The sequence below is a fragment of the Molossus molossus genome, unplaced genomic scaffold (genome assembly GCF_014108415.1).
Source record: "Molossus molossus isolate mMolMol1 unplaced genomic scaffold, mMolMol1.p scaffold_m16_p_1, whole genome shotgun sequence".
Taxonomy (NCBI): domain Eukaryota; kingdom Metazoa; phylum Chordata; class Mammalia; order Chiroptera; family Molossidae; genus Molossus; species Molossus molossus.
This window is the reverse complement of record NW_023425344.1, coordinates 83,338,555-83,355,424: the sequence shown is the minus strand read 5'-3', so window position 1 is coordinate 83,355,424 and position 16,870 is coordinate 83,338,555. Positions and strand designations below refer to the sequence as shown.

The following is a 16,870-nucleotide window of genomic DNA, read 5'->3' as shown; positions in this document are numbered from 1 at the left end:
TGGAGAGTGACCAGAGTGGTTGTGGGGAGACCTGATAAAGGATGGAGGTGGTCGCTTGGTCTAGGGTGGTGGTCGCTTGGTCTAGGCTGGTGGTAATAAGGGTTGATGAATTTGAGATGTATTTAAGAAGTTTGGTGAGTGAATAGGGTGGGGGATTGAGGAAGTGGGAGGAGGTAAAGCTGATTGTCAGATGTCTGGCTGGAGCATGGTAGGTATCATTTGAGAAAGAGAGTATTAGAGGAAGAACTGGTTGGGAGACAGAAAAGAGTTTATGAGTGGCTCTGTTAGTTATATTGCGTAGGAGGTACCAGTGACCTATCCAAGTCAAACTGGCAATTAAATCTTGGAAGAAACACACGAACTGGAGAGATAAATTTATAATCACTGGCAAAAGAGTATAGATCAAATTATCTAAGGCAGTAACTTTCAAACTTCAGAGTGGGTCACAACATCTGGAAAGTTAAGTGCAGATTTCTGGGCCCCACTGCCAGGATTTTTTCTTCAGTGGGTCCAGTGTGGAGACCAACAGTTTGCATTTCTAACAGGTTCCTAGGTAAAGCCTGTGCGCTGATGCAGAGGATACATTTTGAGAAGGTTTAGAGTGAGACAAGAAGAGAGTTTGAAGAACTCACTTTTGTTTAAGTGGAATAGGAGGAACCAAGGAAGACTGAAAAAAATATTATATTTACTTGACTTCGGCTCTGAATGCTTTGGTGAGAGCATTTTCATGGAATGGTGGAACAGAGGCCAAATTGCATAACATGCAACGTAAGTAGAAGAAATAAAGAGAAAGACTATAAAATATAGATGACTTTTTGAAGAAGATGTTTTGCTATAAAATGAGGAAGATAGGATAGAAGAGGCCTGAATATATTTAAATGTCAATGAAAGGATGCCAGTAGAAAGGGGACTGTGAAGGTGGGGATAGAGAAGATAGTAAATAATGCATAGCTCAGTGTTCCAGAAAGGGAAGGGAGAGAGAGATCCAGGTATGTGTGGCATTACACGGAGAGCCACACCCTTATTATCAGCCGGGAAATAGGAAAGGATGGTTGCAGGTAAGTGTGTAGATGTGGTGGCAGGAAGTTAATTTAGTTCCTCTCTGACAGGTTATGTTTTCTTGTTGGGTAAGTGAGGCCATCTACTGAGCTAGAGAAGCAGTTTCAAGGAAAATGGAGAGAGAGTACTACTGGTCCTTGTGCATGATTGGATTGCTAAATTGTATCTAATACCTAGCTGAGACTGGTAACTCCTAAGCTTCAGAGTGTATTCCTCTCAGCTGTGCTGAGAGTCTGGCTGCAGGCAAAGAAGGTAGAGAGGCTGTAAAGTAGATGAAGCTATAGGGCTATGGGACACGGGTGCTTGGAGTACTAAAAGAGTCTATAAAAGGTGAACCATGACATGTAAGCTGCATAGGAAGTAAAATGGCATACTATAAGTAATTTGAGAAGGATAAAAAGAGATGGAGGAAAAAAGATCATTTTTTACTAATGATAATTTCTGTGTTACTTATGTGCATTTGCCATAGAATGTCCTCCTGTGAGCTAGGAATTCACTCTCACTAACTCCACTACTACCACTTTGTTAAGTCATTGACATTTTTTAAAGTAGTAATTATTAATTTTCTGACATTCCTTTTTTAAAGCAATACCTAGATTTTAAATTAAGCCTGCATTTAAAGCATCAAATTTCTTTCATTTATCTATCCCTCTATCTGTCTATACATACTTCCCCATCTTTCCCTCCCAGGACTTTGTTTTCTGGAATTCTAATCTACAGTGAGAACTTTTACAGTCCATTTTCATCATGGGTTGTGGAATATACAGGAAAGGAATTGTATAAAAGTAACATGGTTTGGTGTGACTCCAGGAAAACGAAAATATTTTTGGAAATGATAAAGGAGGTAAATTGACAGAGTCACATCACAGTTGCTGACCTCTTTAGGACTTCAGTAAAAGGAAAATGAATTTCTTTCACTACAAGTACATTTGCAGTAGCAAAGGAGAAGTAATAGAAAGCAGGGAAGTTGGTAGAAAATGGAGAGGAAAAGTAAGATAAAAAAATTACAATATAGAGGATAAAACAAATAACCATGAGTGTTTTATTTTAGGACCAACAACTGTTTTCTGAAAAAAGTTGGGGCAAGAATGGGCCAATAAGGAGAAAACAGGGAGAACAAGAAACTGGAGGCCTCTATAGTTCAAAGTATAGGTGGAATGGGAGCAAAGAAATGAAAAAAAAGAAAGAAAGAAAGATTGACCCAGCACCCTGAAAAGGCTCCTGGGTCAAAGCTTTGGAGAGATGGAACAATGGAAGATTGTAGTAAATACTGAGAATCGATTATAGTCAAAGAGAATAGTTGTGGCAAGTTTCAAGTTTTATTGCCTGAAGATGAAGCTCCTTGAGGTTGAAGATCTAAACTGAGTAGAGGAAGTTGGAGAAGATAACAGCAAAGATGCTAAAATTGTCAAAGATGATGGCGGGGATGGGGGTGGGGAAGATGAGCCTGGTGCAAATATTGTACACATTAGCAACAATGAAAATGCAGGTGTGAATTTCAAAAGAAGATGTAGAAAAATGGTGGTCATGGGATATTTTTCCCAAAGCAGCAATATAGAGGAAGGTCTCTGTAGCCCTTTGCTTTTTGAGTAGGAACAAGTCAAAGGATCACTTCTTGCAGGAAGGTTGTAAGAGAGATGACTAGTGATGTTAAAGGTAAACATAAAAGGCGTGCTTGAGAAAAAAGTGAAAAATATGTGTTGGTGATGAGCGGGGTCTAGTAGATGATGGCCAACCAGCAGTGAAGTTAATGTGGAGAGGAAGAAGGGCTGAGATGAATGAGAATACTGGAGGGATTTGCAGGGGGAAGGTAGTTTGTACCTTAAAACAATCATGATTTATGAATAATAGGGAAAGAGAAACAGGAATTTGCTAGGTAGGCTAAAGCAGTCAACTCCAGGCTTTTCTCATCATTTAGTAAAAATAATTTAACATAACTTTGGCCGATTTTGCTCAGTGGTTAGAGCGTCGGCCTGCGGACCAGAAAGTCCCAGGTTCAGTTCCCGCTAGGGGCACGTACCAAAAAAAAAAATAATTGAACATACTTTATCAATTATATCCATATATTACTATAACTATATGCATAGTTTATTTTTAATAAAAAAATTAAATTTTAATATTCTTCTCCTTTTCCACTGTGGAAACCACTGAGCTAGAGGGACATGTTAATAATTTAGGGTAGGGGTACAAAGCCTGTTCGGTTTTATGATTGCAGAATCTTATAGAAAGAACTGACTCCAGGGTTCCGGTTGGATATTGGTGTTGATGACACGACTTCTGTAGTCTTGTAATGTAGTTGTTGACTCTTGCCACTAGTCCACAATGTAAACCTTTAATCTCTGCTTATGGAAATATATAACAGTTATACTTTGCTTCTGTTTTTCAGCATAGAATTTCAAGTAATGGTTTTTCTAGTATATTATAAGGATTCTTCTAAGTATCAACCCTTTGCTTAATATCTCATAAAACATTGTTCTGGTTAAGTAAACTACTATGCTCTTTTGCTGTAAAAAGTTAGGTCAGTAGAAAGACTGGGCTGTGGCCCTGGCCGGTTTGGCTCAGCGGTTGGAGCCTCGGCCTGCGGTACAGAGAGACCCGGGTTCGGTTCCCGCTAAGGGCACGTACCTCGGTTGCAGTTTGTCCCTGGCCCTGGTTGGGTCGTGTGGGTGGCGGCCACTCGATGTGTCCCTTTCACATCGATGTTTCTCTCTCTTCCTCTCTCTCCTTCCCGCTCTATCTGAGTAAAAAATGGAAAAATGTCCTCGGGTGAGGATAAAAAAAAAAAAAAAAGAAAGATAGGCTGTGTTTCCCTTGTATACTCAGGAAGAGTGACAATGTGACCTTTTCATCATGGACATTTTAATGAGAGGCTGTTTTCTCCTCAGAATATGTATGGTGACCAGCCCCATGAATAAATTTAAAAATAACCTTTCTGTATTTAAAAATGACAGGTTGCTTCTCAATTTTTTTAAAAAATTCTTATTACTATAACTGAGGTAGGTTATTTTCCTTCTGGTATTTACCTTTGGATTTCTTCTTCTGGGTGATTCAGATATTTTAGTAGAGCACAGAATTGGACAATAATTTCAAGGCTATCAAATAGATAACTAATACCTTCTTGGAAACTTAAAAAAAAAAAAGCCTAGGGTGTGTGTTTCCTGTCAAAGTTGGAGCGGGCTTAGGGAGGAAGTAGATAGGGAAAGAACAAATAAAATCCATTTCCAGGGTGAGCTTTCATATGCTAAAATTCAACCTACAACAAGTTTTAATGGCTTTATAAACCCTTGAAAATGAGAGATTACTGTGGAATTGCTGACAGATCCTTAACTCTAACAGTGAAAGTGTGTTGCATTATTATAATAGTAACCTCAAGGATAGAAGATTTCTAGCCATAGAATGTTGATCAAAGGATTGAACACAAAGTATACCATTTTATTTTAACAATTCCTTTCCTGGAAAAATATTTGAAAAAGTGACAACCAGAAGTAGAACCACTCGATAGCATTGGTATTAGTGGAAAACAAAACTTTTTAATGTTTTTGAATTTCATTAGTCTTTGATGCTCCTTTGGGACACAGATCATTATCATAGGCACTATGGGATGGAGATACATATGTATATTTGTATTTATATTTTAGGTAGATATGGCACCATCCCTCAGAGACCTTGCTTTTTAAAAATAGGGCAAGGCATGAGATACCACAATCTAAATGTGATCCAATAAGATTAGCATTACTATGTGGGGTTTTTTTGTTTTTTGTTTTGATGTTTATTTACTTTTTGAGGCATTTAAGATTGGGGATGAGAACTAAGGAGACAGATAGCTGAGGCAAAAGCTGCAGTAATGTATCCTCTAACCATTGCCCTCCTGTGATACCCTACTCCCACACTAAATCTTTTTTCCCCCTTTCATGTAGATAAGGTTTCAGAAGACATTTTGATATAGAGTAAACTATGTAAACACATCAAGTTCATATGTACTGAACTCTAAATGTACATTTTATTAGATGTATTAGATGTTTTATGTGTCTTATTAACAATACCAAATTACAGAAAAAAAGTCATCTCTAAGTTATGAAAACAGCTTGAAAATGGCAAGTACAAGTCAGGAATATGTTCCTGGGTTTTCAGAAAGATAACATTTTTATGCTAAAGGAAGGCTAGTTACTTAGTCCCAGTAAAACTTTTTAATAACACCAAAAAAGAATTTAAAGAGTAGTGGTTTAATTTTTTTACAAAGCTAGTCACAACATTGTGTTTTAACAAAATGGCTCTTATTGCTAAGTAGATCATAAAAATTGAAAGTCATACCTTAACATTTTTCTTAGTATATATTTTCACAAATTTAGATATAATTTTCTTCACTGGTTCTTATTTGTGTTGTAGGGGTGTTGTCATTGACCTTTTGAAAAACAAGAGCTACTATGTTCTTTCTCCCCAGAAAAAAAAATTTGCATATATGTAAGTATATATTTTAAAATTGAGTTAGGAGAGGGGGTCTTTGTGACAGGGAGGAGCTTATCTGGATTTAAAACTTGAATATGGTGCACGGAAAACTGATAACACTCTTGCTTCAGGGGTAAAGCACTAGATATGCCCATCATTATTCAGAAGGAAATTTACTTCTATCTTTTGGATATTTTAAATTTTGTATTCTGTGCACAGCATTACTTGATATAAACAAAATGAATTATAGATAAACTACTCATTGTCTCTATATCACCCCCTCTTTTTTTCTTTCAGGTGTTTGCAATGGCTGCTGCTGTGAACTTGGAACTTGATCCCATTTTTTTGAAAGCACTAGGCTTCTTACATTCAAAGAGTAAGGATTCTGCTGAAAAGCTAAAAGCATTGCTTGATGAATCTTTGGCTCGGGGCACTGATTCAAGTTACCGTCCATCTCAAAAGGTACCTGCTTGAATAAAAAAGTTAGAGGGAGTTTTGTAAGGACTGTAGTAGTACAGCGTTAACATTTAGATCATCTTAAAACACTTCTCTCTCAAAATAATCTTTCCTGTGGCATGAATTACGGTCTTTAATTTTGTTTTCTTCAAGCTTTTAGGGAACTGTTATCCTACACAGACAAGTTAGCTGGGTGTAGGGATATTCTGTTCTACTACTTTATGTGTATAGAAACCAACTTGCTTGTGATACATTTTATTATTATTAATTTTAATCCTCACCCGAGGATAGTTTTCACTGATTTTTTTTTTTTTTTCAGATTGAGTGGGAGGGTTGGGGGGAGAGAGAAACATTCATATGAGAGACACATTGATTGGTTGCCTCCCACACAACCCTGATTGGGGCTGGGGATCGAACCCACAATCAAGGTATATACCTTTGATCAAGAATCGAACCCTTAACTCTTCAGTCCCAAGACCGACTCTCTAACCGCTGAGCCAAACTGACCAGAGCTACATTTTAGTTTATGATCCAAATGTTTTTTGTTTGTTTTTTTAAGCTGCTGAGTGAAACTGTACCTTGTAATTATCTTCTAATGTTTTAGGGGCAAAAAAAATCATGAAATAGAATGACGGGATTTTCACTGAAGTGAAGTGAATTGAATATGTATAGGACAATTTAAGGGGGGGAAAGAGGTATGGATGAACTGTGAGAATTAAGGAGCTCCAATCCTGATAATAACAAAGTGACCAAGCAGCATTGTATGAAAAGAATCGACATTTTGGAACTGGACACACCTGTTTTAAATCCCAGCTTGCCTCTTACTAATTGTGTGGTAATAGATAACATGTCCTGAACACTTGCTGTGTCCCAGGTACTTTTCTGAGTGGTGTGTATATATAATTAATTTTAATTGTGATAACTGTCGTCTGAGATAGATATTATTTATTTCCCTAATTTTACAGTAAGGAAACTGAGGTATATAATAGCTTCATTTCATTAGCCTTTGTTTCTTATTAGTAAAATAGGGATAATAAGAACTACCTTGCAAAGTTGTGAAAATAAAAGATATACTATATAAGTCACCTAGTGTAGTAGTTTCAAGGTTCACAATAAGCTCTCAGTGAATGATACTTCTTATTATATTCTCTGATGCCTTCTAAGACTTTCTTTCAAACCCTTCTAAACCTTTAGGAAGCCTGAAACTCCAAGTCATCCAGGTCTGTGAACCTAGATACCAAACTGAAAAGTGGGGGACAACTAGACTAGCTCAGTCTAATCCAGAATCTCAAACTCAACACAGGGCCAAGTGTCAGGCTCAGGACCCAAGTAAACTGTGGTGTTTTGTCCCTAGCCCTCTTTTAACATTAGCTCTACTATTCTCAAGACTTTTGTGACCTCATTTTTCTACCATTCTCATCCTGGTAGGTTCAATGAGTTCAAACCAATAAAGTTAAAACAACTCTACCAAGTTTATTCTGCTCTAAGTATTGATGTTTTCCAAATAGGAAAATCCTATTACTAAAGAAGCAGTATTTTGAGATTTTAAAACAAAAGAAAGTTTATTTATTAAAATACAGGAAAAGTTGTAATTAAAAAGCTTGCGGTCCTTAGGTTTCTAAATGGAAGTTACTTCTCTTGGTCGTTCAGAGAAAATACTGTGAGGGAAGGGGTATTTAAAAAGCACAGGTTCATTTCATTTTAGCCTTCACTTGAGCATTTCCATCTCTAGAATTGTGTGAGAATGATTTATACCAGAGTTTTTCAAGCGTTAGCACACCTAAGAGTCACCTGGAGGCAGTGGTGTGCTTATAAACACTAACAGCTGGTTCTTTGCATATAATTCCAACATGAAAATTGGTTGATATTTTCATTTACATCACTGAGTGAGTCAGATGTGAAATAATGAAGTTAGAACTTAAGTCATCTATTGATGACCTGGGCAACTTTGCTGAATTAGATGATAGTTTTCAAAGAGTGCAAGACTGTATCCTCAATTTTTTATGTTGCTGACACAGTACACTTTTAAGTTTAATCTGCATTACTGACATTTTCTTCATCACTCTTTTAAATCTACATGAGTAGTCACCAAACTTTCTAAAAAGAGTCAAATAGTAAATATTTTCGGTTTTGTGAGCAGATGGTGTTTGTCACAACTATCTAATTCTGCCATGATAGCATGAAGGCAGCCATAGATAATACATAAATGTGTGGTGAGTATTGCTGTGATCTAATGTAGCTTTATTTATAAAAACAGGCAGTGGGCCAAATTTATTCCACAGGCTTTAGTTTGCCAATCCCCAGTCTAGACAATCAACCCAAAAGTAAATCAAGCCTTGCTACCAATAAGTCTAAAGCCCATTTCTCATTCCTCCTTCTTCCCTTCCTCTGCAGAGTCACCACTATTCTGAAGATGACAAGTAGCATTCCCATTTATATTTTTATACTTTTATGTATTATCATAGAAAACTAGACCACATTCAGATGTTTTACTTAGAATAGTAGGGCAATGCCCTCCTTTGGTGGGAAGGGGTGATTCTAAGGAACTACTATATACATAAATGTTTTATACTGTTAATAACAAAGATACCACATATATATATCAGCAAAGCTTTAGTGTAAGAACAAGGATTAGAAGTTTAAATCAAAATGAAAGACAAGTCACAGACTGGAAGGAATATTTGCAAATCATGTATCTGATAAAGAACTTGTATCCAGAATCAATTAAGAACTCTTTAGATTCAATAATAAAACAACCCCAGTTTTTAAAATGGGCCAAAAATTTTAACACTTTACCAAAGAAGATATATGTATGGCAAATAAGCACTTTAAATGCTCAACATTATAAGTCATTAGGGAAATGTAGATTAAAATCACAATAATATACTAGTATATACCTATTAGAATGTCTATACCTAAAAAGATTAGCCATACCAAGTGTTGGTGAGGATGTGAAGAAACTGGGACTCTTATGTAGCCATGTTGGAAATGTAAAATGGTTACCACTGTGGAACATGGTTTGGCAGTTTCTTAAAAAGTTAATAGACTCAGTGGTTTGACTGAGTGGTTAGAGTGTCGGCCTGCAGACCAAAGGGTCATGGGTTCAATTCATTGTCATGGGCATATATCTGGGTTGCAGGTTCGATTCCTGGTCCTGGTCCGGGTTGTGCAGGAGGCAACCAATCAATGTATCTCTATCACATTGATGTTTCTCTCTTTCTCCCTCCCTCCCTTTTACTCTATCTAAAATTCAATGGAAAAATATCCCTTGGTGAGGATTAACAACAACAAGAAAAGTTAAAACCATACACCTACCACATGATTCATACATTCCACTACAAGACATTTATTCCAGAGAAATGAAAGTATATGCCTACAAAAGACTTGTACTTGAATGTTCATAACAACTTATTTGTACTAACCCCAAACTTTATACAACCCAAATTTCCATCAGTTGGTAGGTAAATGGATAAACAAATTGTGGTGTATCCACCAAATGGACTACTATTCAGCATATAAATTCCTAGGAAATACAAACTAAGTCATAGTTAAAGGAAGGAGATCAGTGGTCTGAGGATGGGAGGGCATGATTTCTCTAGGGCGATACTTCTAGGAGTGATTACAAAGGGCCACAAGGAAACTTTGGAGGCTGATGATATTGCTTATGGTGATGGTTTCACAGGTATGACTTATCCAGTTTTACACTTTAAATAGGTGCAGTTTATATATAAATTATTTATCAATAAAGCTGTTTAAAGAAAAGGACATTACATTGATCACAACACAATGTCTTAATTTTTACTTGAAAATTGTTTAGATTTATGATCTATTTCTTTATGATGTGTTAGTCTAAATATTTAATTATGGGCATCCTTATATTTTACCTTTTAGGATGTGGAGCCACCCAAAATTGCAAGCACAAAAACTATTTCTGTTAAGCCAGAACCCAAAGCATCAACGAGTCTTCCTTCTGGCAATAATAATGGGAAGGTTCCCTCAACTGAAAAGGTGAAGAAGGAAGCTGAAAAGAGACCTGCTGATAAAGTAAGATTTTATTTTAATCTAATAAAACAACAACAATGTAAATCAGTCCTTTATAGGTAGAAACCATGTTTTGTGCTTACTTCTTTTAATAATATTGTTTTAAAAGTACATAATAATCATTTAGTAAGTATATTTTAATAATTATAGATGTTGATTTTTTTTCTAAATGAGTAAAATTTGGAAATATTTTTAACCATTTACTGAAGTCATTATCAACACATATTTGCACCTCAGGGGATGTACTAATTTCAAGTATAAACTCTAATCTACAGCTCAAATATTCTAGATAGAACAGTTGACAAGGAAAGATATAGAGGAAAGAATAAAGAGTAAAGGCATAAATAAAAATGAAAGACTAAAGATATAAATGATTAAATGTGAAATTTGTTACAAAATGGCATGTACCTTAACAAGGCTACAAATAATTCTTAGATTGTTTATTTTGAATGATTTATGCACATAGTTAATTTTAAGATTTTAGGCTTAGTAGTGTATATTTAAAACAAATCTTTAATAACCCCTGCTTTCAAGGTGAGGTATATTAGTCCCATATGTTTTCATACTTTTTAAAGTATTTTTGCTATTCATAAACTATATTGTATTGTCTGCTGTGCCTTTAAATTTATATAAATGCTGTACTCTATGTATATATGTATGTGTGTGTGTATATCTCCATCCTTTGCAACTTACATTTTCCTCCACTTAACAATATGATTTTGAAATTTACCTATGTTGATACATGTAGATCTAAATATTACAGCTACTATATAATATTCACTTCATGAATAAACCAGTTTATCCATTTCCCAATTAACGAATAATTAGCTTATTTCTCTTTTTCTCTATTATAGTGGAGCTTCAATAAGCTGTTCTATACTTATTTCTGCACACATGGTGATAGTTCCAATAGGATGTATACCTGTATAAAAGGATGTAATAGGACAGGTACATCTTCAAAATTGCTAAGCAAATTAAATTTATACTCTTACTAATAAATTATAAGAATTCCAAAATCTCCAGGTCTTACCACATTATTTAATTTTTGCCAATCTGACAGATATATCTATAACATTTATACCTTAAAGCCAGGAGACAGAATTTTCTTTGAAGCAAATATAGCAATGTGTTAAGTCTTGATGACTGGTAGAGCATTTTTTACTTCTTTTAAATATATTTATTTTTTCAATTACAGTTTATATTTAATATTATTTATGTTAGTTTCAGGTGTAACAGTGTAGTGGTTAGACAATCATATACTTCATAAAGTGTTCCCCCTGATATTTCCAGTACCCACCTGATAACCATATATAGTACAATATTATTGACTATATTTCCTATGTTGTACTTTATGTCCCCAAGGCTATTTTGTAACTGCTAATCTGTATTCTATTTTGTAACTGCTAATCTGTATTTCCCAGTCCCAGTACTTTTTTTTACCCAATGCCTGTCCCCTCTGGCAATCAGGAATCTGTTTTCTATATCTATGAGTCTGTTTCTGTTTTATTTGTATATTTTTCTTTAGGTTCCACATATAAGGGAAATCATGTGGAATTTGTCTTTCTCTGATTGACTTATTTCATTTAGCCAAATACCCTCTAGGTCCATACATGCTGTCACAAATGGTAAGATTTTGTAGGGTTTTTTTTTCTTAATATGGCCAAGTAGTATATTATATATATGTACTACAGCTTTTTTATCCACTTGTTTATTGATGAGCACGTGGGGTTCTTCCATAGTTTGGCTATTATAAATAATATTACAATGAATATAGGGGTGAATATATTCTTTCAAATTCGTGTTTTAGGTTTCTTTGGATATATACCAAGAAGTAAAATTGCTGGGTCATAAAGCAGTTCCATTTTTAATTTTTTGAGGAACTTCCATACCGTTTTTCTTAGTGGTTGCACTATTCTGCATTCCTACCAATAGTGCACAAGGGTTCCCTTTTCTCCACAACCTCACCAGCACTTGTTGTTTGTTGATTTATTGATGATAGCTATTCTGACAGGTGTGAGGTGATATCTTATTGTGGTTTTAATTTGCATCTCTCTGATGATTAGTAATGTTGAACATCTTTTCATATGTTTATTGGCCATCTATATTATGTCCTCTTTGGAGAAGTGTCAGGTTCTTGGTGCATTTTACCCCTCATCAGATGTATCACTGGCAAATAATATTCTCCCATTTAGTGGGTTGTCTTTTCATTTTGTTTATAGTTTCCTTTGCTGTGCAAAAACTTTAGTTTGATGTAATCCCATTTGTTTATTTATTTTTTTGTTTGTTTTCCCTTACCTAAAGAGATATATTAGAAAAAATATTTAGTAATAGAAATGTCTGAGATTTTATTGTCTAGGGTTTTTATGGTTTTGAGTCTTACATTTAAGTCTTTAATCTGTTTTGACCTTATTCTTGTCTATGGTGTAAGAAGGAGGTCTGGTTTCATTTTTTCCACACATCTGTCCAATTTTTCCAACACCATTTATTAAATAGACTGTCTTTAACCCACTGTATATGTTTGCCTTTTTTGTCAAATACTAGTTGACCACATAGACGTGGATATATTGCTGGACTCTGCATTCTGTTTCATGTATCTAATGTCTGCTTTTATGCCAGTACTATGCTGTTTTGATTACTATGGCCTTATAGTATAGCTTATTTTAAAAAAATGTTTTATTGACTTTCTAGACAGAGAGTGGAAGGGAGAGAGAGAGAAACATCAACGTGAGAGAGAAACATTGATCATCTGCCTCCTGGACACCCCCTAAAGCGGATCGAGCCCGTAACCCAGGAATGTGCCCTGATCTGGAATGGAACTGGGACCTGTCAATCCATGGGATAGCGCTCAATCCACTGAGCCACACTGGCCAGGTGGCCTTCTAGTACAGTTTGATATCAGATAGTGTGATACCTCCAATTTTGTTCTTCTTTCTCAATATTGGTGAGACTATTTGGGGTCTTTTGTGGTTCCATATAAATTTCTTCGTTATTTGTTCTAGTTTGGTGAAATACTCCATTGATATTTTGATAAAAATTGCATTGAATCTATAGATGCCTTTGGGTAATATGGACATTTTAACAATGTTAATTCTTCCTATGCATGAGAATAGTATATGCTTCCATTTATTTGTATCTTCTTCAATGCCTTATAATTTTCTGAGTACAGAGCTTTTATATCCTTGGTTAAATTTATTCCTAGGTGTTTTTATTTTTATTTATTTTTATGCAATTATAAATGGGATTGTTTTTTTAGTTTCCCTTTCCAATGTATAAAAATGCAATTAATTTCTGGATATTTATTTTGTATCCTGTTACTTCACTGAATTTATCTTTCAGTTCTAGTAGTTTCTTAGTGGAATCTTTAGGGTTCTCTATATAAAGTATCATGTTATCTGCAAGTAATGACAGTTTAACATTTTTCTTTCCAATTTAGATGCCTTTTATTTCTTGTCTGATTTCTGTGTCTAGAACTTCGAGTACTATGTTAAATAAGAGTGATGAAAGTGGACATTCTTGTCTTGTTCTTGATCTTAAGGGAAATGCTTTTAGTTTTCCCTGTTGAGTATGATGTTAGCTGTGCATTTGTCATATATGGCCTTGTTGAGATATGTATTCTCTATTACTATTTACTGAGAGTTTTTATTATAAATGGATGCTGGATTTTGTCATATGTTTTTTCTGCATCTGTTGGTACAGTCTTATGATTTTTATCCTTTATTTTTTTTATGTTTAGTACTTCATAATTTAAAATATTTAAAGTGAAAAATAGCCTTATTAATGCTATGGCTTCTCAATTCAAAGCATATGGCAGGGGTTGGGGGAAAGTCAGTGTAAGTAAATTCATTGAACTTCCAGAATTATTTAATAGATAAAGGAATACAAAGAGAAATACAGATACATACTGAATTGTTCTGATTTATTTATTTCTATCTTGCGGGTTTCTATTAATATACTGACAGTGAATGCCTTTGGTATAAGTCTTCTACAGATCTTTAGTGTGTATGTCTGTACCTAACTATGTGAAAATATCTGTCAAGTGGATTTGGTCATTGGACACTGTCCATCTTACCTGTCTCTCACTGATTTAAAGTTCATTATAACATGCTACCTTCTGATTGTGTGCTTTTTATAGATGAAATCAGACACTGTTGAAGGAGTTGATATTCCAAAGAAACCCAGATTGGATAAACCAGAGACACGGTCCTCTCCCATTACTGTGCAAACCAGCAGGGATTTAGCTATGGCTGACCTTTCCAGTTTTGAGACCAGTGCTGATGATTTTGCTATGCAGATGGGATTGGCTTGTATTGTTTGCAGGTAAGTTGTACCTTGCCACCAATTCTTTTGTTTCTTTCTAAAGAGCAAACGACTAAACAAAAAAATGTCAGACCAATTATTGGGTGTTTTTGTTTTGTTTTTATTATTGTAGGTCGGTAGGAGATAAATAGAGTCTTCCCTATGAACTGCCTGTATAGCAATTTAACATCTTGAAAAGTATCCATTATTTTATTTTCCTGACTGTGGCATCTCTAATCTGTTATGTTATAGTAATATTTTATACATTCTTGGGTTCTAGAGAGAATGCAGTTACTGTTTTACTGTTTAGTGAGGAAGAGTCTGTTCAACAGACTCAGTTATGTCCTTTGTTGTTTTTAAGAAGTCTGTGTTGCTTTTTCTTTTCCCTGAATGGTTGATAGTACTTATAAAGTAAACTGTTACATATAATTTCTTTAAACACCTTTAAATCTTTTCCTAATGATAATGGAATGAAATCAGTGGGTCTTGTAGTTTATTCTGAGTGTTGTTTTAAAACTTGGATACATTGGTATAAAAACATAGATAATGATGTTTGTCTATAGTAGTATATATGTCTTTATGGATAAGTGTTTTCAAACTTTTTGGGTAGATACTCAGAAGAAAGACTTCTGGGCTGTACACCTGAAACTTATATAATGTTATTAACAGTCACCCCAATAAATTTAATTAAAAATTTTTTAAAACCGGAACAACTTAGATTTTAAACCTTTTTTTGTTTATTAATCCTCCCCGAGGATATCTTTCTCACTGATTTTTAGAGAGACTGGAAGGGAAGAAGGGGAGAGAAACTTGGATGTGAGAGACACATTGATTAGTTGCTTCCTGCACCCACCCTGACTGGGGCCAGGGATCGAACCTGAAACCTAGGTACAGGCCCTTGACTGGGAATTGAACCTGTAACCTTTTGGTGTGAGGGCCGATGTTCTAACCACTAACACAAGCCAGCCAGGGCTAGATAGTAAACTTTTTGATGCCATGGGCTATATTTTTAATTGCTAATGGCTTTCACTGCCTATCACTGCAGAAGAGATTGCCATCTTTTTTGCAGTTTCTTCATGAAAATGTTAAATTCTTCTGGTGTACTGGGACTTGAGTAAATTACTATAAACTTTTGTAAGTTTTAGACCCAACCATATTATATGTACTTCTGCATGGAATCATTTGTTAGAGCTTCATTGTTTTCACATACATTTATTGCAACCTTTATCTACCATGACTGTTATTATTTTAAATAAAGAAGTAAATCGTAAAGTAATAATGGGAAAAGAGAACTAGTAATTGTAACCTTCCATCAGGAGATTTATTATGTGATGATTGCTTTTTGTGCTACTGGAATTTATAGTGTTTTTAAAAAGTTCTTTTTAATCCTCACTCAATATTTCTTTCATTGATTTTTAGAGAGAGTGAGTGGGAGGGAGAGAAGGGGGGAAGAGAGACAGAGAGAGAAAAAGAAACATTGATGTGAGACAGACGCATCAATTGGTTGCCTCACACACACGCCTGACCAGGGGCAGGGATCGAACCCAAGACCCTTTGGTCTGTGAGCCGACCCTCTAACCACTGAGCCACACCAGACAGGGCAGGATTTATAGTTTTTTGATTACTGTATTGCTGTATTCTATTCAGCTGATGAGACACTTATTTATTGAACACCTTTGTCTGCACAGTAATGTGCTAGTCACTGTAGGTTGGGTCCAGTTCCCACCTTTAGGCAACTCATATATTATTGAAGATGATAGAACAACCTGTAGGTAACAAATAAAAATAAAGTTAATAGAGGTACAAAGAAGATGTTATGAGACTTTTGGAGGACTAGCCAAAGTCTACTACCTTCTGGGAGATATAAAATATTATAAGAGAAATACAAGGACAATGTAGCCAGATTTAGTTACTAAGATACCTTATATATTTATTAATGGTTGAACGTAAACTTTAAAAGAACATGAAGTGTTTGTGTAAGCTACATGTTGGGGTTTGCTATTTTGCTCTTTTGTTTTCTGGGATTTTTATTCATCTTTAATATATCAAAATTTCCCAGAACAACCCTAAAATGGCTTTAAATTGTTTCATACACTCAAATAAATGCAATGTTTAATGTTGTATTTTCTTAGGCAAATGACAGTGGCATCGGGTAATCAATTAGTAGAATGTCAAGAATGCCATAATCTCTACCACCAAGATTGCCATAAGCCCCAAGTGACAGACAAGGAGGTGAATGACCCTCGCCTTGTGTGGTACTGTGCCCGATGTACCAAACAAATGAAAAAAATGGTAGGAATCATTTTTGTCTGTTTAAACAGTGTCTTGTCAATAATATTGTTGATACGGCTTTTCAAAATAAGAATTTGAACTATTACAATATTGAAAAAAATGAAATCATATAAGCTGATTATTTAAATGTTTGTGTATATAGTATAAATGTTACATTTATGTATCTATGCTTAAAAACCAGACCATAATATATGCACTTTTCTCTGTTTAGCTTTTACCTTTTTCTAATATAGAAAAAACAAACAGGATTGGAGGCCCACAAAATGTGAATATTTCTTTT

General features: G+C 35.0%; 1 protein-coding gene across 2 annotated transcripts in view; it reads left to right on the top strand.

Moving 5' to 3' along the window:
* INTS12 (integrator complex subunit 12) overlaps positions 1-16,870 on the top strand; it is a 35,140-nt gene that overhangs the window by 2,980 nt on the left and 15,290 nt on the right. The window contains exons 2-7 of one of the 2 annotated variants that reach the window (XM_036268732.1): positions 546-768; positions 5,446-5,520; positions 5,803-5,967; positions 9,853-10,005; positions 14,135-14,319; positions 16,431-16,590. In XM_036268732.1, the coding sequence (XP_036124625.1) occupies positions 5,812-5,967; positions 9,853-10,005; positions 14,135-14,319; positions 16,431-16,590 (654 nt within the window). In that variant the 5' untranslated portion in view covers positions 546-768; positions 5,446-5,520; positions 5,803-5,811. The remainder of the gene's footprint in view (positions 1-545; positions 769-5,445; positions 5,521-5,802; positions 5,968-9,852; positions 10,006-14,134; positions 14,320-16,430; positions 16,591-16,870) is intronic. The other variant, XM_036268741.1, reaches the window with a different exon arrangement.